We start from the raw sequence: 26,802 nt of genomic DNA, 5'->3' as shown, positions 1-26,802 counted from the left end.
GGTATAAATGGAGACAAAATAGAAAAATATTACAATAGAATAAAAATAAAAAGCAACGATGAGAATAAAAATATAACAGTAAAATAAGAATATAACAAGAGAAACTAGGCAGTAGTGACAATGTTATGAAAAAGTATTTCACTGTTATTGTTTTGCATCCCCTGTCATCCTAGTACCCCCCCTCCCCCCAGAGAGGATATTATATATATATATATATATATATAATAAATACATGCGTGTGTGCGTAAAAGGATGATGTGTGTGTGGAGGTGCAGGAGTTTTGAACCCTCCTCTCAGGCTGCTGGTCCAATGAAGGTCCTCTCAGGTGCAAACATGTTTCCTCCCACAAGCAGCAAAAAGCTTGCGGGCGCGCACTAAGACGCGAGAAGCTGCGAGACGACAGAAGTTGGCGTGGATGCTAGACGTGGGCTTTCCTCGCAGCCATGGGACCATCGGGGTCTTCCACCCTCGACCTTCACTTTGGGACTTTGTGATCGCAGGATTTGCTCCGTTTTGCTGAGGACATTTGGATGCGGAGTTGGAAGGAAGGAAGGAAGGAAGTAAGGAAGGAAGGAAGCAAGACCCTCATGTTTCCTCTGGTCGCCCCCAAGCTGGGACTCTTACACCTCCGGCGGCTCCTGCTCGGAACTCCGTGCGTAAAAGGCGCACTGAGGTCCGCAGGGGAGTAGAAGGAAGGTGGGCTCGACCTTCCTCTTCTGCTTCTTTTTTGGTTTTTGTCTTTTCCTCCTCTTCTTGTCGTCTTTTTGCCCCCCTCCTCCTCCTCCTCCCCTCCATCGGCAGGACGCAGGTGTATTTGTGAAGATGTCGCCGCTGCCCTCCAGGTTCTTCTACCTGTAAGTCCTCCTTCCGAGCAAGCCTGCAACCTTCTGCATTCTTTCCAACACAAGTCGCCAAAAGCCTTCAACTTGTGACTCATCCGTTCCTCTGCGTCTTTTCCTTCCAGGTGTTTACATTTCCTGGTGCTCTACTTTCAAATACAGGTAACGTGACGCATGCGCTGTTGTCTTTTGCCTTCATGGAAACACCGCCTCGGAATAATGCGCTTTATTGTCACGCAAACATGCTCCTACATATAATATTCAATCATAATAAGTGCAGACCGGAATATCTCAAAGTAGATGTGCGCGTTCATGGGCAAAACGATGACGTCACAGACAGGAGTTCCTGTTCAAATGAAAAGTATACACAAAATAAAATAAAACAAATACTCTAAAGGTGCATAGGAGTCCAAATAATAATGTTTATTATCAGGATAACGATGACATCCCAGACATTGTTGCCATTGGGTCGACTGAAAAATATACACTGCAAAAAGTCAGTGTTCAAAAACAAGAAAAAAAAATACAAAAATGAGGGGTATTTTATTTGAAATAAGCAAAATTATCTGCCAATAGAACAAGACAATTTGGCTCGTCAAGACTTTCTAAAACAAGTCAAATAAGCTAACCTCAATGAACCCAAAAATAATAATAATAATTAAAGAGCTACAGTGTATTAAAAAAACAATAATGATAATAATTAAAAAGATAATAAGGAAATAAATAAAAATAAAAACTAGAACAGCCAAATAGCTATAGCTAGTATGCACATATCTAAAAAAAAGGCTTCTTTTTTTTTTAAAAAGGACTTTTAAGCCTTTTTTTTTTTTTTTAATACCTTAAAATAAGTATATTGTCACTAATAACAAGTGCACTTTTCTTGGTAGAAAAAAAACATGACCTTTTTTCCCAAGATGTTGAAAAATATTCTTAAATGAAGTAAATGCTAGTGCCATTATCTTGACATCATGATATTTTTATTTTTGTCATGCTTGAAGTAAGAAATGATGACTTTAAAAAAGTAGTTGTATACTTGTGAGTGTTGATGACACAACAGTTGATATTCTAGTTTCAAGCATGTTTTACTCAATATAGCTCATCAAATCTCAGCAACAAGCTGTAATATCTTACTGACATCATTTAGGAGCAAAACCCTAAAAACAAGTAAAACACTCTAACATCAAATCTGCTTAGTGAGAAGAATTACCTTATCAGACAGAAAATAAGCAAATATCACCCTTATTTGAGATATTTCATCGTACTTAGATTTCACTTTTTGCAGTGTATTTGAAGAAATAAGACTTTTGGCACAATTTGACCTTAATTTGAAGGTGCAAATGAGCATAAAGTATGGAGAATACATGCATGTGGTAGTGAATGAAATATAGATGAATAAATGTTTATTTAGCAGGATAACGATGACGTCACAGACGTTACTTCCTGTTTCGATTAAAAAATATATACATCAAAATGACTGTAGGCACCATTTGACATTATTTTGAAGGCACAAATGAGCATGAAGTATGAAGAATACATACATGTGGTAGAAAATTAAATATAGCCTTCCGGCCCGAATGCTGCTCTGATAGGCCCCAGCAACCCCGAAAAGGACAAGCGGTAGAAAATGGATGGATGGATGTATGAATAAATGTTTAATTAGCAGGATAACGATGACATCACAGACATTTTTGCCATTTGGTCGACTGAAAAATATATTTGAAAAAATAAGACTTTCGGCACAATTTTACCTTAATTTGATAATCGATTAATCTGTCGATTATTACTTCGATTAATAATCGGATAAAAGAGACCAACTACATTTCTATCCTTTCCAGTATTTTATTGAAAAAAAACAGCATACTGGCACCATACTTATTTTGATTATTGTTTCTCAGCTGTTTTTACATGTTGCAGTAAATAAATAAAGGTTTATTAAAAAATAAAAATAAATTCCTCTGCGAATGCGCATAGATCCAACGAATCGATGACTAGATTAATCGCCAACTATTTTTATAATCGATTAGTTGTTGCAGCTCTAATTTGAGGGTGCAGATGAACATAAAGTATGATAAATACATAAATGTGGTAGTAAATGAAATATAGATGAATACATGTTTAATTAGCAGGATAACGATGACATCACAGACATTACTTCCTGTTTCGATTAAAAAATGTATACATCAAAATGACTGTAGGCACCATTTTACATTATTTTGAAGGCACAAATGAGCATAAAGTATGATGAATACATAAATGTGGTAGAAAATGAAATACAGATGAATACATGTTTAATTAGCAGGATGACGATGACATCACTTCCTGTTTTGAATCAAAAATATATCCATCCAAATGACTGTAGACACAGTTTGACATGATTTTGAAGGTGCAGATGAGCATGAAGTATGAAGATGACATCAATGTGTTAAAAACAAGTTTGATTATCAGGATAAGGATGACATGACAGACATGAGAAATATGCAAGGAGTGTGGCTACAGATGCGTTATTTCAAGGTGCAGACGAGCATAAAGTATGAAGAATACACAAATGAGTTGAAGATGAAGGAATGTGAGCTTCAATTAGTTTTACAACAACAAGGTGACAGATTTCTGAAGCTGGGAGGTTAAAAGTTCTTCTTTGAAAGCTGAACTCTTGTTGTGTTTTATGAGGCTCACTTTGAACTGCAACCATTTGCAGGCGTCTGCTGCCACTAATTGACTCCTTTCTTCTCCTCACACTCACACCGCCTCTTATCATTAGTGCACCTTTTATTATTATCAGCATCACTACATGTGTTCATATTATTATCACCATCTGTACACTTGTATATATTATTATCATCCTTAGTACACTTATTATTATCACCATCAGTACACTTGTATATATTATTGTCATCATTAGTACACTTATTATTATTATCATCATTAGTACACTTGTATATATTATCATCATCATTAGTACACTTATTCATATTATCATCATCATTAGTACACTTATTATAATTATCATCATTAGTACACTTATTATTATTATCATTAGTACACTTATTCATATTATCATAATCATTAGGACACATATGCAACTAATTGACTCCTTTCTCCTCATTAGTGCACCTTTTATTATTATCATCAGCACACTTGTATATATTATTATCATCATTAGTACACTTATTCATATTATTATCATTAGTACACTTATTCATATTATTATCATCATTAGTACACATATGCAACTAATTGACTACTTTCTTCTCCTCGCACCACTTCTTATCATTAGTACACCTTTTATTATTGTCATCATCAGTACACTTATTCATATTATTATCATCATCATGAGTACACTTGTTCATATTATTTACATCATTAGTACACTTATTCATATTATTATCATCAGTAGTACACATATGCAACTAATTGACTCCTTTCTTATAATTAGTGCACCTTTTATTATTATCATCAGTACACTTGTGTATATTATTATCATCATTAGTACACTTATTCATATTATTATCATCATTAATACACTTATTCATATTATTGTCATCATTAGTACACTTATTCATATTATTATCATCATTAGTACACTTATTCATATTGTTATCATCATTAGTAAACTTATTCATATTGTTATCATCATTAGTACACTTATTCATATTATTATCATCATTAGTACACTTATTCATATTATCATCATTAGTACACTTATTCATATTATTATCATCATTGGTACACTTATTCATATTATTATCATCATTAGTACACTTATTCATATTATTATCATTAGTACACATATGCAACTAATTGACTCCTTTCTTCTCCTCGCACCGCTTATCTTTAGTACACCTTTTATTATTATCATCAGTACACTTATATATATTATTATCATCATTAGTACACTTATTCATATTATTATCATCATTAGTATACCTTTTATTATTATTATTATTAGTTCACATATTCATATTATTATCATCATTATTACACGTGTTCATATCATTAATACAAATTGACTCCTTTCTTCTCCTCGCACTCGCACAGCTAATTATCATTTGTACACCTTTTATTATTATCATTGTCATCAGTACACTTGTTTGTATTATTATCATCATCACTGCTCGCTGTTCACTGTACATCTCCTACCAAGTCAGACCTACACGGTTTCAATGTCCATTTCTCAGATGATATAATTGTTGATGACTGAAGTGCTGACTAAATAAAGTAGTGTTTATATACCACATATATAAAGTAGTGTTTATATACCACATATATAAGTTAGTGATTATATACCACATAAATAGTGTTTATATACCACATACAAAAGGTAGTGTTTGTATACCACATACAAAAGGTAGTGTTTATATACCACATAAATAAAGTAGTGTTTATATACCACATATATAATGTAGTGTTTATATACCACATAAATAAAGTAGTGTTATATACCACATACATAAGTTAGTGATTATATACCACATTTATAAAGTAGTGTTTATATACTACATACAAAAGGTAGTGTTTATATACCACATGAATAAAGTAGTGTTATATACCACATATATAAAGTAGTGTTTATATACCACATATATAAGTTAGTGATTATATACCACATAAAGTAGTGTTTATATACCACATACAAAAGGTAGTGTTTATATACCACATAAATAAAGTAGTGTTTATATACCACATATATAATGTAGTGTTTATATACCACATAAATAGTGTATATACCACATATATAATGTAGTGTTTATATACCACATAAATAAAGTAGTGTTATATACCACATACATAAGTTAGTGATTATATACCAAATTGATAAAGTAGTGTTTATATACTACATACAAAAGGTAGTGTTTATATACCACATGAATAAAGTAGTGTTATATACCACATATATAAAGTAGTGTTTATATACCACATGAATAAAGTAGTGTTATATACCACATATATAAAGTAGTGTTTATATACCACATGAATAAAGTAGTGTTATATACCACATATATAAAGTAGTGTTTATATACCACATATATAATGTAGTGTTTATATACCACATAAATAAAGTAGTGTTTATATACCACATACAAAAGGTAGTGTTTATATACCACATAAATAAAGTAGTGTTTATATACCACATATATAATGTAGTGTTTATATACCACATAAATAAAGTAGTGTTATATACCACATACATAAGTTAGTGATTATATACCAAATTTATAAAGTAGTGTTTATATACTACATACAAAAGGTAGTGTTTATATACCACATGAATAAAGTAGTTATATACCACATATATAAAGTAGTGTTTATATACCACATAAATAAAGTAGTTATATACCACATAAATAAAGTAGTGTTATATACCACATAAATAAAGTAGTGTTATATACCACATATATAAAGTAGTGTTTATATACCACATGAATAAAGTAGTGTTATATACCACATATATAAAGTAGTGTTTATATACCACATATATAATGTAGTGTTTATATACCACATAAATAAAGTAGTCTTTATATACCACATACAAAAGGTAGTGTTTATATACCACATAAATAAAGTAGTTTATATACCACATATATAATATAGTGTTTATATACCACATAAATAAAGTAGTTATATACCACATACATAAGTTAGTGATTATATACCAAATTTATAAAGTAGTGTTTATATACTACATACAAAAGGTAGTGTTTATATACCACATGAATAAAGTAGTGTTATATACCACATATATAAAGTAGTGTTTATATACCACATAAATAAAGTAGTGTTATATACCACATAAATAAAGTAGTGTTATATACCACATAAATAAAGTAGTGTTATATACCACATAAAGTAGTGTTTATATACCACATAAATAAAGTAGTGTTATATACCACATAAATAAAGTAGTGTTATATACCACATGTATAAAGTAGTGTTTATATACCACATATATAAAGTAGTGTTTATATACCACATAAATAAAGTAGTGTTATATACCACATATATATGTTAGTGTTTGTATACCACATAAATAAAGTAGTGTTATATACCACATTTATATGTTAGTGTTTGTATACCACATAAATAAAGTAGTTATATACCACATATATATGTTAGTGTTTGTATACCACATATATAAAGTAGTGTTATATACCACATATATAAAGTAGTGTTTATATACCATATATATAAAGTAGTGTTTATATACCACATAAATAAAGTAGTGTTATATACCACATATATAAAGTAGTGTTTATATACCACATATATAAAGTAGTGTTTATATACCACATAAATAAAGTAGTGTTATATACCACATATATATAAGTTAGTGTTTGTATACCACATAAATAAAGTAGTGTTATATACCACATATATATAAGTTAGTGTTTGTATACCACATATATAAAGTAGTGTTAATATAGTAAACAAGGAAGCAAGAATAGTGAACAAGGAAACTAGATTAGAAAATAAGGAAGCTAGAATAGTAAACAAGGAAACTAGAATAGTAAACAAGGAAGCAAGATTAGTAAACAAGGAAACTAGCGAATAATGAAGCAAGATTAGTAAACAAGGAAACTTGATTAGTAAACAAGGATGCACAATTAGTAAACAAGGAAGCAAGATTAGTAAACAAGGAAACTAGCGAATGAGGAAGCAAGATCAGTAAACAAAGAACAAGATTAGTAAACAAGAAAACTAGAGTAGCAAACAAGGAAGCAAGATCAGTAAACAAAGAACAAGATTAGTAAACAAGAAAACTAGATTAGTAAACAAGGAAACTAGATTAGTAAACAAGGAAGCAAGATTAGTCAACAAGGACGCACAATTAGTAAACCAGGCAACTAGATTAGTAAACAAGGAATCTAGATTAGTAAACAAGGAAGCAAGATTAGTAAACAAGGAAACGAGATTAGTAAAGAAGGGAGAAATATTAGTAAACAATGATGCAAGAGTAATAAACAAGGAAGCAAGATTAGTAAACAAGGAAACTAGATTAGCAAAGAAGGAAGCTAGAATAGTAAACAAGGAAGCAAGATTAGTAAACAAGGAAACTAGCGAATAAGGAAGCAAGATTAGTAAACAAGGAAACTAGATTAGTAAACAAGGACGCACAATTAGTAAACAAGGAAGCAAGATTAGTAAACGAGGAAACTAGATTAGTAAACAAGGACGCACAATTACTAAACAAGGAAGCAAGATTAGTAAACAAGGAAACTAGCGAAGGAGGAAGCAAGATTAGTAAACAAGGAAACTAGATTATTAAACAAAGACGCACAATTAGTAAACAAGGAAGCAAGATTAGTAAAGAAGGAAACTAGATAAGTAAACAAGGAAACTAGAATAGTAAACAAGGAGACTAGATGAGTAAACAAGGACGCTAGAGATGTCCGATATTTTTGGCCGATAAATGCTTTAAAATGTAATATCGGAAATGATCGGTTTCAAAAAGTAAAATGAATGACTTTTTAAAAGGCTGCTGTACGGAGTGGTACATATCCGGTAAAACACGGATGTATGGCATACTTGCCAACCCTCCACATTTTCCTGGGAGACTCCCGAATTCCAGTGCCCCTCCCGAAAATCTCCCGGGGCAACCATTCTCCCGATTTCCACCCTGGACAAGAATATTGGGGGCGTGCCTTTAGCGTCCTCTACAACCTGTCGTCACGTCCGCTTTTCCTCAATACAAACAGCGTGCTGGCCCAGTCATATAACATATGCAGCTTTTACACACACATATAAGTGAATGCAAGGCATACTTGGTCAACAGCCATGCAGGTCACACTGAGGATGGCCGCATAAACAACTTTAACACTGTTACAAATATGCGCCACACTGTGAACCCACACCAAACAAGAGAGAACATCGGCACCGTTACACAACAGAACAAATACCCAGAACCCCTTGCAGCACTAACTCTTCCGGGACGCTACAATATATCACTGTTTTTGTAGCTGTTGTTTTGAGGCATGTTTAAAAAAAATAAAGTCAAAGTACAGTGTTTCCCATAGTTGTAGTGGGTATCAGGATTATCTCAGGGAGAGCAAATTCCAAGCTGCTGTTTTGAGGCATGTTTAAAAAAAATAATGCACTTTTTGACTTTAATAACAAATATGGCAGTGCCATGTTGGCACTTTTTTCCATGACTGGAGTTGAAGTTGTTCTCTTATTTTGGAAAACCTTGTTTTTGATTGATTGATTGAAACTTGTATTAGTAGATTGCACAGCACAGTACATATTGCGTGCAATTGACCACTAAATGGTAACACCCCAATACGTTTTTCAACTTGTTTAAGTCGGGGTCCACGTTGATCAATTCATGGTAAAGTGACATTGTTTCATGCATCACAACAAAATGAGGCATAATAATGTGTTCATTCCACCACTGTATATATCGGTATCGCTTGATATCGGAATCGGTAATTAAGAGTTGGACAATATCAAAATATTGTATATCGGCAAAAAAGCCATTATCGGACATCTCTAAAGAACGCACAATTAATAAACAAGGAAACTCGATTAGTAAACAAGGAAGCAAGATTATTAAACAAGGACACACAATTAGTAAACCAGGCAACTAGATTAGTAAACAAGGAAGCAAGATTAGTAAACAAGGAAACGAGATTAGTAAAGAAGGGAGAAATATTAGTAAACAATGATGCAAGACAAGTAAACAAGGAAGCAAGATTAGTAAACAAGGAAACTAGATTAGTAAACAAGGAAACTAGATTAGTAAACAAGGAAGCAAGATTAGTAAACAAGGAAGCAAGATTAGTAAACAAGGAAACTAGATTAGTAAACAAGGAAACTAGATTAGTAAACAAGGAAGCAAGATTAGTAAACAAGGAAGCAAGATTAGTAAACAAGGAAACGAGGTTAGTAAAGAAGGGAGAAATATTAGTAAACAATGATGCAAGACAAGTAAACAAGGAAGCAAGATTAGTAAACAAGGAAACTAGATTAGTAAACAAGGAAACTAGATTAGTAAACAAGGAAGCAAGATTAGTAAACAAGGAAGCAAGATTAGTAAACAAGGAAACGAGGTTAGTAAAGAAGGGAGAAATATTAGTAAACAATGATGCAAGACAAGTAAACAAGGAAGCAAGATTAGTAAACAAGGAAGCAAGATTAGTAAACAAGGAAACAAGATTAGAAAATAAGGAAGCTAGAATAGTAAACAAGGAAACTAGAATAGTAAAAAAGGAAGCAAGATTAGTAAACAATGATGCAAGACAAGTAAACAAGGAAGCAAGATTAGTAAACAAGGAAGCAAGATTAGTAAACAAGGAAACAAGATTAGAAAATAAGGAAGCTAGAATAGTAAACAAGGAAACTAGAATAGTAAAAAAGGAAGCAAGATTAGTAAACAAGGAAACTAGCGAATAAGGAAGCAAGATTAGTAAACGAGGAAACTAGATTAGTAAACAAGGACGCACAATTACTAAACAAGGAAGCAAGATTAGTCCATCCATCCATCTTCTTCCGCTTATCCGATTTCGGGTCGCGGGGGCAGCAGCCTAAGCAGGGAAACCCAGACTTCCCTCTCCCCAGCCACTTCGTCCAGCTCTTCCCGGGGGATCCCGAGGTGTTCCCAGGCCAGCCTGGAGACATAGATTAGTAAACAAGGAAATTAGCGAATGAGGAAGCAAGATTAGTAAACAAGGAAATTAGCGAATGAGGAAGCAAGATTAGTAAACAAGGAAACTAGGTTAGTAAACAAGGACGCACAATTAGTAAACAAGGAAGCAAGATTAGTAAACAAGGAAACTAGCGAATGAGGAAACAAGGAAGCAAGATTAGTAAACAAGGAAACTAGCGAATGATGAAGCAAGATTAGTAAACAAGGAAACTAGATTAGTAAACAAGGACGCACAATTAGTAAACAAGGAAGCAAGATTAGTAAACAAGGAAACTAGCGAATGAGGAAACAAGGAAGCAAGATTAGTAAACAAGGAAACTAGCGAATGAGGAAACAAGATTAGTAAACAAGGAAACTAGCGAATGAGGAAACAAGATTAGTAAACAAGCAAACAAGATTAGAAAATAAGGAAGCTAGAATAGTAAACAAGGAAACTAGCGAATGAGGAAACAAGGAAGCAAGATTAGTAAACAAGGAAACTAGCGAATGAGGAAACAAGATTAGTAAACAAGGAAACTAGCGAATGAGGAAACAAGATTAGTAAACAAGCAAACAAGATTAGAAAATAAGGAAGCTAGAATAGTAAACAAGGAAACTAGAATAGTAAACAAGGAAGCAAGATTAGTAAACACGGAAACTAGCGAATAAGGAAGCAAGATTAGTAAACAAGGAAACTAGCGAATGAGGAAGAAAGATTAGTAAACAAGGAAACTCGATTAGTAAACAAGGACACACAATTAGTAAACAAGGAAGCAAGATTAGTAAACAAGGAAACTAGCGAATGAGGAAGCAAGATTAGTAAACAAGGAAACTCGATTAGAAAATAAGGAAGCTAGAATAGTAAACAAGGAAACTAGAATAGTAAACAAGGAAGCAAGATTAGTAAACAAGGAAACTAACGAATAAGGAAGCAAGATTAGTAAACAAGGAAACTAGCGAATAAGGAAGCAAGATTAGTAAACGAGGAAACTAGATTAGTAAACAAGGACGCACAATTACTAAACAAGGAAGCAAGATTAGTCCATCCATCCATCTTCTTCCGCTTATCCGATTTCGGGTCGCGGGGGCAGCAGCCTAAGCAGGGAAACCCAGACTTCCCTCTCCCCAGCCACTTCGTCCAGCTCTTCCCGGGGGATCCCGAGGTGTTCCCAGGCCAGCCTGGAGACATAGATTAGTAAACAAGGAAATTAGCGAATGAGGAAGCAAGATTAGTAAACAAGGAAATTAGCGAATGAGGAAGCAAGATTAGTAAACAAGGAAACTAGATTAGTAAACAAGGACGCACAATTAGTAAACAAGGAAGCAAGATTAGTAAACAAGGAAACTAGCGAATGAGGAAACAAGATTAGTAAACAAGGAAACTAGCGAATGAGGAAACAAGATTAGTAAACAAGCAAACAAGATTAGAAAATAAGGAAGCTAGAATAGTAAACAAGGAAACTAGAATAGTAAACAAGGAAGCAAGATTAGTAAACACGGAAACTAGCGAATAAGGAAGCAAGATTAGTAAACAAGGAAACTAGCGAATGAGGAAGAAAGATTAGTAAACAAGGAAACTCGATTAGTAAACAAGGACACACAATTAGTAAACAAGGAAGCAAGATTAGTAAACAAGGAAACTAGCGAATGAGGAAGCAAGATTAGTAAACAAGGAAACTCGATTAGAAAATAAGGAAGCTAGAATAGTAAACAAGGAAACTAGAATAGTAAACAAGGAAGCAAGATTAGTAAACAAGGAAACTAACGAATAAGGAAGCAAGATTAGTAAACAAGGAAACTAGCGAATAAGGAAGCAAGATTAGTAAACGAGGAAACTAGATTAGTAAACAAGGACGCACAATTACTAAACAAGGAAGCAAGATTAGTCCATCCATCCATCTTCTTCCGCTTATCCGATTTCGGGTCGCGGGGGCAGCAGCCTAAGCAGGGAAACCCAGACTTCCCTCTCCCCAGCCACTTCGTCCAGCTCTTCCCGGGGGATCCCGAGGTGTTCCCAGGCCAGCCTGGAGACATAGATTAGTAAACAAGGAAATTAGCGAATGAGGAAGCAAGATTAGTAAACAAGGAAACTAGATTAGTAAACAAGGACGCACAATTAGTAAACAAGGAAGCAAGATTAGTAAACAAGGAAACTAGCGAATGAGGAAACAAGGAAGCAAGATTAGTAAACAAGGAAACTAGCGAATGAGGAAACAAGATTAGTAAACAAGGAAACTAGCGAATGAGGAAACAAGATTAGTAAACAAGCAAACAAGATTAGAAAATAAGGAAGCTAGAATAGTAAACAAGGAAACTAGCGAATGAGGAAACAAGGAAGCAAGATTAGTAAACAAGGAAACTAGCGAATGAGGAAACAAGATTAGTAAACAAGGAAACTAGCGAATGAGGAAACAAGATTAGTAAACAAGCAAACAAGATTAGAAAATAAGGAAGCTAGAATAGTAAACAAGGAAACTAGAATAGTAAACAAGGAAGCAAGATTAGTAAACACGGAAACTAGCGAATAAGGAAGCAAGATTAGTAAACAAGGAAACTAGCGAATGAGGAAGAAAGATTAGTAAACAAGGAAACTCGATTAGTAAACAAGGACACACAATTAGTAAACAAGGAAGCAAGATTAGTAAACAAGGAAACTAGCGAATGAGGAAGCAAGATTAGTAAACAAGGAAACTTGATTAGAAAATAAGGAAGCTAGAATAGTAAACAAGGAAACTAGAATAGTAAACAAGGAAGCAAGATTAGTAAACAAGGAAACTAACGAATAAGGAAGCAAGATTAGTAAACAAGGAAACTCGATTAGTAAACAAGGACGCACAATTAATAAACAAGGAAGCAAGATTAGTAAACAAGGAAACTAGCGAATGAGGAAGCAAGATTAGTAAACAAGGAAACTAGATTAGTAAACAAGGAAGCAAGATTAGTAAACAAGGAAACTAGCGAATGAGGAATCAAGATGAGTAAACAAGGAAACTAGATTAGTAAACAAGGACGCACAATTAGTAAACAAGGAAGCAAGATTAGTAAACAAGGAAACTCAATGAGTAAACAAGGACGCACAATTAGTAAACAAGGAAACTCGATTAGTAAACAAGGAAACTAGAATAGTAAACAAGGAAACTAGAATAGTAAACAACAAAACTAGATTAGTAAACAAGAAAACTAGAATAGTAAACAAGGAAACTAGAATAGTAAACAAGGAAACTAGAGTAGTAAACAATGAAACTAGGTTACCTGCTGCTGGTAACACTCACCAGGTGTGTGCAGTGCGAAAGGGGGCGGAGCCCAGCACTGCGTCCCCTCCCCCTTGTGAGTTTTGAGGATTTGTTGTCGTGCTTTTCTGTGAATGTCATTAATTGGGGGTAGAGAGGGGGGTTGGGGGGGTGCGCTATAATTAGCCACCTGAGAGCCGCCATTACCTGTAATTACCGCTGACGTGCAGGTGTGGAAAGGGCAGATTCCCGGGCTCTTAAAAGTAGACCTTTTGTCTCGCCGTGCCTCATGTTGGCCTCGCTTTCTGGCAATTTCCTCATTTTGACGGCAGGTCTAAGGTGACTCGTAAACTCTTGTGGCTTGGACGACAAGACCACGCCCCCTTCGCCGCACCTCAGCTACGAGACGCCGCGTTTTCATCATTTATGTTGCGTTGGTGTGCCGGGGCAGATGTTTCCTAGTTGCTAGTGCAGCTTCAGGTGTATAGTTGCTAGTGCAGCTTCAGGTGTATAGTTGCTAGTGCAGCTTCAGGTGTATAGTTGCTAGTGCAGCTTCAGGTGTATAGTTGCTAGTGCAGCTTCAGGTGTATAGTTGCTAGTGCAGCTTCAGGTGTATAGTTGCTAGTGCAGCTTCAGGTGTATGGTTGCTAGTGCAGCTTCAGGTGTATAGTTGCTAGTGCAGCTTCAGGTGTATAGTTGCTAGTGCAGCTTCAGGTGTATAGTTGCTAGTGCAGCTTCAGGTGTATAGTTGCTAGTGCAGCTTCAGGTGTATAGTTGCTAGTGCAGCTTCAGGTGTATAGTTGCTAGTGCAGCTTCAGGTGTATAGTTGCTGGTGCAGCTTCAGGTGTATAGTTGCTAGTGCAGCTTCAGGTGTATAGTTGCTGGTGCAGCTTCAGGTGTATAGTTGCTGGTGCAGCTTCAGGTGTATAGTTGCTAGTGCAGCTTCAGGTGTATAGTTGCTGGTGCAGCTTCAGGTGTATAGTTGCTAGTGCAGCTTCAGGTGTATGGTTGCTAGTGCAGCTTCAGGTGTATAGTTGCTAGTGCAGCTTCAGGTGTATAGTTGCTAGTGCAGCTTCAGGTGTATAGTTGCTAGTGCAGCTTCAGGTGTATAGTTGCTAGTGCAGCTTCAGGTGTATAGTTGCTAGTGCAGCTTCAGGTGTATAGTTGCTGGTGCAGCTTCAGGTGTATAGTTGCTAGTGCAGCTTCAGGTGTATAGTTGCTAGTGCAGCTTCAGGTGTATAGTTGCTAGTGCAGCTTCAGGTGTATAGTTGCTAGTGCAGCTTCAGGTGTATAGTTGCTAGTGCAGCTTCAGGTGTATAGTTGCTAGTGCAGCTTCAGGTGTATAGTTGCTAGTGCAGCTTCAGGTGTATAGTTGCTAGTGCAGCTTCAGGTGTATAGTTGCTAGTGCAGCTTCAGGTGTATAGTTGATAGTGCAGCTTCAGGTGTATAGTTGCTAGTGCAGCTTCAGGTGTATAGTTGCTAGTGCAGCTTCAGGTGTATAGTTGCTGGTGCAGCTTCAGGTGTATAGTTGCTAGTGCAGCTTCAGGTGTATAGTTGCTAGTGCAGCTTCAGGTGTATAGTTGCTAGTGCAGCTTCAGGTGTATGGTTGCTAGTGCAGCTTCAGGTGTATGGTTGCTAGTGCAGCTTCAGGTGTATAGTTGCTAGTGCAGCTTCAGGTGTATAGTTGCTAGTGCAGCTTCAGGTGTATAGTTGCTAGTGCAGCTTCAGGTGTATAGTTGCTAGTGCAGCTTCAGGTGTATGGTTGCTAGTGCAGCTTCAGGTGTATAGTTGCTAGTGCAGCTTCAGGTGTATAGTTGCTGGTGCAGCTTCAGGTGTATAGTTGCTAGTGCAGCTTCAGGTGTATAGTTGCTGGTGCAGCTTCAGGTGTATAGTTGCTAGTGCAGCTTCAGGTGTATAGTTGCTGGTGCAGCTTCAGGTGTATAGTTGCTAGTGCAGCTTCAGGTGTATGGTTGCTAGTGCAGCTTCAGGTGTATGGTTGCTGGTGCAGCTTCAGGTGTATGGTTGCTAGTGCGGCTTCAGGTGTATAGTTGCTAGTGCAGCTTCAGGTGTATAGTTGCTAGTGCAGCTTCAGGTGTATGGTTGCTAGTGCGGCTTCAGGTGTATAGTTGCTAGTGCAGCTTCAGGTGTATAGTTGCTAGTGCAGCTTCAGGTGTATAGTTGCTAGTGCAGCTTCAGGTGTATAGTTGCTAGTGCAGCTTCAGGTGTATGGTTGCTAGTGCGGCTTCAGGTGTATAGTTGCTAGTGCAGCTTCAGGTGTATAGTTGCTGGTGCAGCTTCAGGTGTATAGTTGCTAGTGCAGCTTCAGGTGTATGGTTGCTAGTGCAGCTTCAGGTGTATGGTTGCTGGTGCAGCTTCAGGTGTATGGTTGCTAGTGCGGCTTCAGGTGTATAGTTGCTAGTGCAGCTTCAGGTGTATAGTTGCTAGTGCAGCTTCAGGTGTATGGTTGCTAGTGCGGCTTCAGGTGTATAGTTGCTAGTGCAGCTTCAGGTGTATAGTTGCTAGTGCAGCTTCAGGTGTATAGTTGCTAGTGCAGCTTCAGGTGTATAGTTGCTAGTGCAGCTTCAGGTGTATGGTTGCTAGTGCGGCTTCAGGTGTATAGTTGCTAGTGCAGCTTCAGGTGTATAGTTGCTAGTGCAGCTTCAGGTGTATAGTTGCTAGTGCAGCTTCAGGTGTATAGTTGCTAGTGGCGCATACCTGTGCAGGTAAATGAAAATGGCTGCACCTTGGACAGACATGAGCCTCAGATGCCAACTCTGCTTCCAGGAGTCCCAGCAGAGCTCGGCAGACTTCAGGTTCTACATCGAGAACCACACCAGGATCTCTGACGACCTGAGCCGCAAACAGGTGCGCATTTACCAGCTGTACAGCAGGACCACGGGCAAGCACGTCCAGATCCTGGGCAAGAAGGTCAACGCCAACGGAGATGATGGGGGCAAGTATGGTATGGGAGAATCTCATCTCATCTCACCTTCTACTCAATCATTCTCATCTCATCTTCTACTCAATCGTTCTCATCTCATCTTCTACTCAATCGTTCTCATCTCTTCTTCTACTCAATCGTTCTCATCTGTTCTTCTACTCAATCGTTCTCATCTCTTCTTCTACTCAATCGTTCTCATCTCTTCTTCTACTCAATCGTTCTCATCTCACCTTCTACTCAATCGTTCTCATCTCTTCTTCTACTCAATCATTCTCATCTCATCTTCTACTCAAACATTCTCATCTCACCTTCTACTCAATCGTTCTCATCTCACCTTCTACTCAATCGTTCTCATCTCTTCTTCTACTCAATCGTTCTCATCTCTTCTTCTACTCAATCGTTCTCATCTCTTCTTCTACTCAATCATTCTCATCTCATCTTCTACTCAAACATTCTCATCTCACCTTCTACTCAATCGTTCTCATCTCACCTTCTACTCAATCATTCTCATCTCATCTTCTACTCAAACATTCTCATCTCATCTTCTACTCAAACATTCTCATCTCATCTTCTACTCAAACATTCTCATCTCTTCTTCTACTCAAACATTCTCATCTCATCTTCTACTCAAACATTCTCATCTCTTCTTCTACTCAAACATTCTCATCTCATCTTCTACTCAATCGTTCTCATCTCACCTTCTACTCAATCATTCTCATCTCATCTTCTACTCAAACATTCTCATCTCATCTTCTACTCAAACATTCTCATCTCTTCTTCTACTCAAACATTCTCATCTCATCTTCTACTCAAACATTCTCAGCTGTCTCATCACCAGAGACAAGTACTTCATGCCTGGACATCTTTCTGGTCCTTGCTATATTCGTCTTTGTAATCTAGTGTCATTGGAGCCGACGTGTACAACTATGTTGTCGTAGCTAGTGGTGCCATTAGCCTGTGGTACGTGTTTACCAGTTAGCTCCCTAAGATTAGCTCCAATGTCAGGTGCTCTGGTCCCGGGAATACACTTAGTTGTGGCTGGTTTACTAAGATGTATGTTCCAGGGGATGGAGTCCACTATGACTAAGGTGTGGAATATGTTATGTTAATTTATTGAATATGTTATGTTAATATATTGAATATGTAATGTTAATAACTTGAATATGTTATGTTAATATGTTGAATATGTTATGTTAATAACTTGAATATGCTATGTTAATATGTTATGTTAATATGTTGAATATGTTATGTTAATATGTTGAATATGTTCTGTTAATATGTTGAATATGTTCTGTTAATATGTTGAATATGATATGTTAATATGTTGAATATGTTATGTTAATATGTTGAATATGCTATGTTAATATGTTATGTTAATATGTTGAATATGTTATGTTAATATGTTGAATATGTTATGTTAATATGTCGAATATGCTATGTTAATATGTTGAATATGTTATGTTAATATGTTGAATATGCTATGGTAATATGTTGAATATGTTATGTTAATATGTTGAATATGTTATGTTAATATCTTGAATATGTTATGTTAATATGTTGACTATAATATGTTAATATGTTGAATATGTTATGTTAATATGTTGAATATGCTATGTTAATATGTTGAATATGTTATGTTAATATATTGAATATGTTATGTTAATATGTTGAATATGCTATGTTAATATGTTGAATATGTTATGTTAATATATTGAATATGTTATGTTAATATGTTCAATATGCTATGGTAATATGTTGAATATGGTATGTTAATATGTTGAATATGTTATGTTAATATGTTGAATATGTTATGTTAATATTTTGAATATGCTATGGTAATATGTTGAATATGTTATGTTAATATGTTGAATATGCTGTTTATATGTTGAATATGCTATGTTAATATGTTGAATATGTTATGTTAATATGTTGAATATGTTATGTTAATAACTTGAATATGTTATGTTAATATGTTGAATATGTTATGTTAATATGTTGAATATGCTATGTTACTATGTTGAATATGTTGTTTTGATATGTTGAATATGTTATGTTAATATGTTGAATATATTGAATATGTTATGTTAATATCTTGAATATGGTATGTTAATATATCGAATATGTTATGTTAATATCTTGAATATGTTATGTTAATATATATAAAATGTTATGTTAATATATTGAATATGTTATGTTAATATGTCGCGTTAATACATTGAATATATTATGTTAATATGTTGAATATGTTATGTTAATATCTTGAATATGTTATGTTAATATATCAAATATGTTATGTTAATATGTTGAATTAATATGTTGAATATGTTATCTTAATATGGTGAATATGTTACAATATATGTTAATATGTTATGTTAATATCTTGAATATATTAATATATCGACTATGTTATGTTATTATCTTGAATATGTTGAATGTGTTATGCTAATATATTGAATGTTATGTTAATATCTTGCATATGTTGTTTTGATATGTTGAATATGTTATGTTAATATGTTGAATATATGTTAATGTATCAAATGTTATGTTAATATCTTGAATATGTTATTTTAATACATCAAATGTTATGTAATATATTGAATATGTTATGTTAATATGTTGAATATGCTATGTTAATATCTTGAATATGTTATGTTAATGTCTTGAATATGCTATGTTAATATATCGAATATGTTATGCTAATATGTTGAATATGTTAAATTAATGTTGAATATGTTATCTTAATATGTTGAATATGTTATGTTAATATATTGAATATGTTATGTTAATATGTTGAATATATGTTAATATATTGAATATGTTATTTTAATATGTTGAGTATGTTATGCTAATATGTTGAATATGTTATGTTAATATATTGAATATGTTATTTTGATATGTAGAATATGTTCTGTTAATGTTGTTTTGATATGTTGAATGTTGTACACCAACAAATCATCTATTTCTTATGATTATCATTCCGCCCAAAAACTTAGACACCTTCCACCTTTCATCCAATCGGAAACAGTTCAAGTATCAAAACGTTCGGCTGAACTGAAAATCGTTAACTCATGAAAAAAAAAAAGGTTTTGCATAAATCCCAGATTACCCAGAATCCTCAGACATGTTTCCCATTGAAAATGAATGGGCCATTTTTCAACCATGCACAATATCCATATTTCTCACCCGATTCCAACGGTTCCACCTTCAACACGCTCCACTCATCCTGGACAATCAAACTACCATTTTCCAAGTTCATCACAAATTCCAGGATTTCTCAGAATTCCCGTTTTTCCAAAGCCTTCTTTTCACCTTTGTACTAAAGTTTTCCCAGTCCACATTTTTTAACCAATTCCAACATCAAAACATTCCTCCCAGTTGGGACATCACAATTGATCTCTTTTTTCCTACAAATTCCCGCTTCTCCCGTAATACCAATTGTCAATTCAAACTGTTACTAGGTCAACTCAAACACCAACTTAATCATATCATCTTGGACAATTGTGCCAGTATCAATAGTTTTAAAAATTCCCAGTTTTCCCGAAATTCCCAAATTTCCAGGAATTGTCCTTTCAAATGAGTGGACATGTTCAAAGTTCTACAATTTCTCAAATTTGTGGGTCATTTCTCAACTGATTCAAATGTTTTGTAAATGTAAAGTGTATTATTATTATTAGCTACAAGACAATAAAAGCAGCAACATTATCCTGGTTCTTTGATTGGCTGCTGTGTCAGATATGACTGTGTGTGCATCTCAAAGTGGTTCTTTGCAAACTATGTTTTCTTGAAAAGTCTTGTAATGACTATTAGAACATTATTTGCAATAATACTAATAATAGAAATAAGAAGTTGTTCACATTCATGCTGAGAAGTATGTTTGACACATGAGGAGTTGAACTTTGGAGATGATGCAATCACAAGTTCGCTTCTCTTTTGTCTGAGTCTCTCTTTCACTTTTCTTCTTCTGTTATTTATAATATTCTTTTTTTTCTTTCTACTCCTGTCTTTTTTCTTCTTTTGACTTTTTTCTTTCATTGTCTTTTTTCTTCTTTTGACTTTTTTTGTCTTTTTTCTTTCCGTTTTCTTTTTATTTCTGTTTTGTTCTTCTGTCTTTTTTATTTTTCTATCCTTTTCTTCTTCTGTCTTTTTCTTTTCCTGTCCTTTTCTTCTTCTGTCTGTTTTCTTCTGTCTTTTTTCTTTCCTTTTCTTCTTCTGTCTTTTTATTTTTCTGTTTGTTTTCTTTTTCTGTCCTTTTCTGTCTGTTTTCTTCTGTCCTTTTCTGTCTGTTTTCTTCTTCTGTCTTTTTATTTTTCTGTCTGTTTTCTTTTTTGTCTTTTTCTGTCCTTTGTCATTTTCTGTCTTTTTTCTTCAGTTTTTTTCTTTTTCTGTCTTTTTTCTTCTGTTTTTTTTTCTTTTTTCTTCTTTTGACATTTTTCTTTTTCGGTCTTTTTTCTTTTATTGTCTTTTTTCTTTTTCTTTCAGTTTTCTTCTTCTTTTTTTCTTCTGTCTTTTTCTTTTTCTGTCTTTTTTCTTCTTTTTCTTTTTCTTTCAGTTTTCTTTTTCTGTCCTTTTCTTTTTTTGTCTTTTTTCTTTTTCTGTACTTTTCTTTTTCTGTCTGTTTTCTTCAGTTTTTTTCTTTTTCTGTCTCTTTCTTTGTCCGTCTTTTTTCTGTTTCTCTTTTTTTTTATTTTTTCCAAAGTGGCGTTGATGCGTCGACTAACTGTCTGTGGTTTGGTGTCCTCTAGCGCTCCTGGTGGTGGAGACGGAGACGTTCGGCAGCCATATTCGGATCAAAGGCAAGGAGAGCGAACATTACATCTGCATGAACGACAAGGGCAAAATCGTTGGAAGGGTGAGTCGCTTTTCCGATCGATTGTGTGACGCAGATTTTAGAAGGAGTGTTTTAATCCCAGCGGGGGCCACGGATCCTCTTTCCTGCGCCCCCACAAACAAAAGCCTTTTGATGACTGTCAGCTGTTGCGTAATCAAGCCTTGACACTGGATCAGTCCTCACACACTCATGCTCACTTCTGCCAGGTGGTCTCTAATTGTACCCTTACATCTATTGTAGTACTTCTCATCTACTAAGACTGTATATACAGTGAATAATTGTACCCTTACATCTATTGTAGTACTTCTCATCTACTAAGACTGTATATACAGTGAATAATTGTACCTTTACATCTAGTACTATTGTAGTACTTCTCATCTACTAAGACTGTATATACAGTGAATAATTGTACCCTTACATCTAGTACTATTGTAGTACTTCTGATCTACTAAGACTGTATATACAGTGAATAATTGTACCTTTACATCTAGTACTATTGTAGTACTTCTGATCTACTAAGACTGTATATACAGTGAATAATTGTACCCTTACACCTAGTACTGTTGTAGTACTTCTGATCTACTAAGACTGTATATACAGCGAATAATTGTACCCTTACACCTAGTACTATTGTAGTACTTCTGATCTACTAAGACTGTATATACAGTGAATAATTGTACCCTTACATCTAGTACTATTGTAGTACTTCTGATCTACTAAGACTGTATATACAGTGAATAATTGTACCCTTACACCTATTGTAGTACTTCTGATCTACTAAGACTGTACATACAGTGAATAATTGTACCCTTACACCTAGTACTATTGTAGTACTTCTGATCTACTAAGACTGTATATACAGTGAATAATTGTACCCTTACACCTAGTACTATTGTAGTACTTCTGATCTACTAAGACTGTATATACAGTGAATAATTGTACCCTTACACCTATTGTAGTACTTCTGATCTACTAAGACTGTATATACAGTGAATAATTGTACCCTTACACCTAGTACTATTGTAGTACTTCTGATCTACTAAGACTGTATATACAGTGAATAATTGTACCCTTACACCTGGTACTATTGTAGTACTTCTGAACTACTAAGACTGCATATACAGTGAATAATTGTACCCTTACACCTAGTACTATTGTAGTACTTCTGATCTACTAAGACTGTATATACAGTGAATAACAAGTACACGAGTGGTGTTAATAGTTGAACAAGGCTTGTGTTTGTACTTCCTGCTGTCACCATGGAGATACTCATTTACTCTACATTCATGACATCATCATCTACCTGTGGTGGTGATGATGATGATGTAATTAGTGATGATGATGGTTTTGCTGATGATGTTGATGGTGATAATGATGATGTCATGATGATGGTGATGATGTTATAAGGATGATGATTTTATGATGATGATGATTTTATGATGATGATGATGATGTTGGTGATGGTAATGATGATGATGATGAAAGTGATGTTATGATGATGATGATGGTAAGGATGATGGTGTGGTTGATTATGATGGTAATCATGATGATGATGAGATGATGATGATGGTAAGGATGATGATGATGGTAGTGATGGTGTGGTTGATTATGATGATGATGGTAATGATGATGATGTTAAGAAGATGATATGGTGATGATGATGTTGGTGATGATGATGGTGATGATGATGATGATGTTGGTGATGATAAAGATGATGTTGGTGATGATGATGATGATGGTGATAATGTTGGTGATGGTAATGATGATGGTAATCATGATGATAATGGTGATGATGGTAAGGATGATGATGATGGTGTGGTTGATGATGATTGTGGTGATGGAAATGATGATGATGGTGATGATAATGAGGACAATGATGATGATGATGGTGGTAATGGTAATGATGATGGTGATGTTGATGATGGCAGGGATGATGATGATGGTGGTGATGGTAATCATTATGATGATGATAGTGGTAATGTTATGATGATGATGATGGTAAGGATGATGATGATGGTGTGGTCGATTATGATGATGATGGTGATGATGAGGAGGACGATGGTGATGATGATGATATTGGTAATGATGATGGTGGTGATAATGATAGTAATGATGATGATGATGGTGATGGTAATGATGATGGTGGTGATGATGATGATGATGGTGATGTTGATGATGGTAAGGATGATGGTGGTGGTAATCATTATGATGATGATGATGCTATTATAATGATGGTAAGGATGATGATGATGATGGTGGTGAGGTTGATTATGATGATGGTGGTGATGGAAATGATGATGAGGACAATGGTGAGGGTGATGGTGATGATGGTAATGATGATGATGGGGATGTTGATGGTAAGGATGATGATGATGGTAATGATGATGATGTTATGAAGATGATGTTATGAAGATATGGTGATGATGATGTTGGTGATGTTATGATGATGATGATGATGTTGGTGATGATGATGGTGATAATGTTGGTGATGGTAATGATGGTAAGGATGGTAATCATGATGATAATGGTGATGTTATGATGATGATGATGGTGGTGATGGTGTGGTTGATGATGATGGTGGTGATGGAAATGATGATGATGGTGATGATGATGTTGGTAATGATGATGATGATGGTGGTAATGGTAATGATGATGATGATGTTGATGATGGCAGGGATGATGATGATGTTGGTAATGATGATGGTGGTGATGGTAATCATTATGATGATGATAGTGGTAATGTTATGATGATGATGATGGTAAGGATGATGATGATGGTGGTGATGGTGTGGTCGATTATGATGATGATGGTGATGATGAGGAGGGCGATGGTGATGATGATGATATTGGTAATGATGATGGTGGTGATAATGATAGTAATGATGATGATGATGGTGATGGTAATGATGATGGTGGTGATGGTAATGATGATGGTGGTGATGATGATGTTGATGGTAAGGATGATGATGGTGATGTTGATGATGGTAATCATTATGATGATGATGGTGATGTTATTATAATGATGGTAAGGATGATGATGATGATGGTGGTGAGGTTGATTATGATGATGGAAATGATGATGAGGACAATGGTGAGGGTGATGGTGATGATGGTAATGATGAGGATGATGGTGGTAATGGTAATGATGATGGTGATGTTGATGATGGTAGGGATGATGATGATGTTGGTAATGATGATGGTGGTGATGGTAATCATTATGATGATGATAGTGGTAATGTTATGATGATGATGATGGTAAGGATGATGATGATGGTGTGGTCGATTATGATGATGGTGATGATGAGGAGGACGATGGTGATGATCATGATATTGGTAATGATGATGGTGGTGATAATGATAGTAATGATGATGATGATGGTGATGGTAATGATGATGGTGGTGATGATGATGTTGATGGTAAGGATGATGATGGTGGTGGTAATCATTATGATGATGATGATGGTGATGTTATTGTAATGATGGTAAGGATGATGATGATGATGGTGGTGAGGTTGATTATGATGATGGTGATGTTATTATAATGATGGTAAGGATGATGATGATGATGGTGGAGAGGTTGATTATGATGATGGAAATGATGATGAGGACAATGGTGAGGGTGATGGTGATGATGATGATGGTGATGTTGATGGTAAGGATGATGATGATATGATGACTGGAACTTGTTTTGACATGTAAAGTCCTTTATTTAGTATGAAAAGTGGTGTGCAGATGACATGTTGAAATAAGTGATGTGTTTGGTGTGGCAGCCCGACGGCAGGAAGCAGGAGTGTGTGTTCGTGGAGGAGTTCCTGGAGAACAACTACACGGCGCTGGTGTCGGCCAGGTACCAAGGCTGGTACCTGGGCTTCAACCGCAAGGGGCGGCCCAAGAAGGGCTCCCGGACCACCCAGCGCCAGCAGGAGGTCCACTTCATGAAGCGCCCCCCCAGGGGCCGGGAGGACCCGCCGGAGGGGTTCCCCTTCACCACGGTCACCAAGCGGACACGAAGGGCTCGCAGACTAAAAGCCAGGAGGACTTGATGGACAGGAAGAAGAAATAAGAGCTTTTATTTTTCTACTCTCGCTGGATCCAAGGCAGGAAGCTGCTGGGTGACCTTCAGAGGTGACAGAAGAATCAGCCAAATGGGATTTATTTGCGTTGCCCCCGACGACCAGGACGCCATACTTTCCACGTGGTGGAGACGCAGAGGATTACTACGTCACTGCTGCTTGGTCCAGGAACGTCTTCAGTCAAAATGTCTTCCGCTTCATCCTTTTGGCCATGAAGACTTCTTCTACCTCCTTCTTCTGTACTAACACCATGACACACCAAGAAAATATTTATTGTAAATAAAATGTCTTATATAGCCTCTGTTAATAAAATGAGGAATATATTTTCAAGTAAACATCTTCTCTTCCTTGGATTATTATTTACTACTTTTTGTGAGAGATACAACTTCTAAAAGAAATGACCAGGACTTGGGAGTCTCCTTTTGACTGCCCTCAGTCTCCTTTTGACTAACCTCAGTCTCCTTTTGACTAACCTCAGTCTCCATTTGACTGCCCTCAGTCTCCATTTGACTTTCTTCAGTCACCATTTGACTGCCCTCAGTCTCCATTTTAGAATAGAATAGAATAGAAAGTACTTTATTGATCCCTGGGGGAAATTCAGCACCACAGTTCGCTCACAATAAACCAGGGGTCACCAACCTTTTTGAAACCAAGAGCTACTTCTTGGGTAGTGATTAATGCGAAGGGCTACCAGTTTGATACACACTTAAATAAATTGCCAGAAATAGCCAATTTGCTCAATTTACCTTTAACTCTATGTTATTATTAATAATTAATGATATGTACACTTAATTGAACGGTTTAAAAGAGGAGAAAACATGAAAAAAATGACAATTAAATTTTGAAACATAGTTTATCTTCAATTTCGACTCTTTAAAATTCAAAATTCAACCGAAAAAAAAGAAGAGAAAAACTAGCAAATTCGAATCTTTGAAAAAATTTAAAAAATAATTTATGGAACATCATTAGTAATTTTTCCTGATTAAGATTAATTTTAGAATTTTGATATGTTTTAAATAGGTTAAAATCCAATCTGCACTTTGTTAGAATATATAACAAATTGGACCAAGCTATATTTCTAACAAAGACGAATCATTATTTCTTCTAGATTTTCCAGAACAAAATTTTAAAAGAAATTCAAAAGACTTTGAAATAAGATTCAAATTTGATTGTACAGATTTTCCAGAATAATTTTTTTGAATTTTAATCATAATAAATTTTAAAAAATATTGCACAAATATTCTTCGTCGAAAAAACAGAAGCTAAAATGAAGAA

At 35.3% G+C, this 26,802-nt stretch overlaps 2 protein-coding genes across 6 annotated transcripts in view; one reads left to right on the top strand and one right to left on the bottom strand.

Moving 5' to 3' along the window:
• Window positions 1–368: 368 nt before the first annotated feature.
• On the top strand, window positions 369–25,820 carry fgf24 (fibroblast growth factor 24). 2 transcript variants are annotated; one of them, XM_062039875.1, is made up of 5 exons: window positions 369–854; window positions 965–1,001; window positions 16,470–16,638; window positions 21,369–21,475; window positions 25,225–25,820. In XM_062039875.1, exons 1-5 carry the CDS (start codon window positions 823–825, stop codon window positions 25,495–25,497), a joined length of 618 nt encoding a protein of 205 aa, XP_061895859.1. In that variant the 5' UTR covers window positions 369–822; the 3' UTR covers window positions 25,498–25,820. The 2 variants fall into 2 exon arrangements, with proteins under 2 accessions (XP_061895859.1, XP_061895858.1); XM_062039874.1 differs by having other exon boundaries at window positions 370–854; window positions 16,470–16,647.
• Window positions 9,612–26,802, bottom strand: part of LOC133645081 (paraneoplastic antigen Ma3 homolog) — a 375,425-nt gene continuing 358,234 nt past the window's right edge. The window contains exons 1-5 of one of the 4 annotated variants that reach the window (XR_009824891.1): window positions 13,893–14,259; window positions 13,728–13,813; window positions 12,315–12,479; window positions 11,470–11,634; window positions 9,612–10,438 (exon numbers count right to left, since the gene is read on the bottom strand). Coding sequence is in view for 1 of the 4 variants with exons in the window: in XM_062039873.1 (XP_061895857.1) it covers window positions 10,197–10,438; window positions 11,470–11,634; window positions 12,315–12,479; window positions 13,728–13,813 (658 nt within the window). In the remaining 3 variants the exon portion in view is untranslated. Of the gene's footprint in view, window positions 10,439–11,469; window positions 11,635–12,314; window positions 13,814–13,892; window positions 14,260–18,601; window positions 21,442–26,802 lie in introns of those variants that run through there. The other 3 variants (XR_009824890.1, XM_062039873.1, XR_009824892.1) reach the window with 3 other exon arrangements.

The sequence above is a fragment of the Entelurus aequoreus genome, linkage group LG28, assembly GCF_033978785.1.
Source record: "Entelurus aequoreus isolate RoL-2023_Sb linkage group LG28, RoL_Eaeq_v1.1, whole genome shotgun sequence".
In the NCBI taxonomy this organism is placed as follows: Eukaryota; Metazoa; Chordata; class Actinopteri; order Syngnathiformes; family Syngnathidae; genus Entelurus; species Entelurus aequoreus.
Note: the sequence above shows the minus strand (reverse complement) of the source record. Positions and strands in the feature narration are given on the sequence as shown.

What these genes read in the sequence shown, in the direction of transcription:
- fgf24 (XM_062039874.1), top strand. Translation starts at nt 823, where the DNA reads ATGTCGCCGCTGCCCTCCAGGTTCTTCTACCT. An exon ending in AGATGATGGGGGCAAGTATG is followed by an intron (nt 16,648 to 21,368) that starts GTATGGGAGAAT and finishes GGTGTCCTCTAG; the next exon opens with CGCTCCTGGTGGTGGAGACG. An exon ending in AGGGCAAAATCGTTGGAAGG is followed by an intron (nt 21,476 to 25,224) that starts GTGAGTCGCTTT and finishes TTGGTGTGGCAG; the next exon opens with CCCGACGGCAGGAAGCAGGA.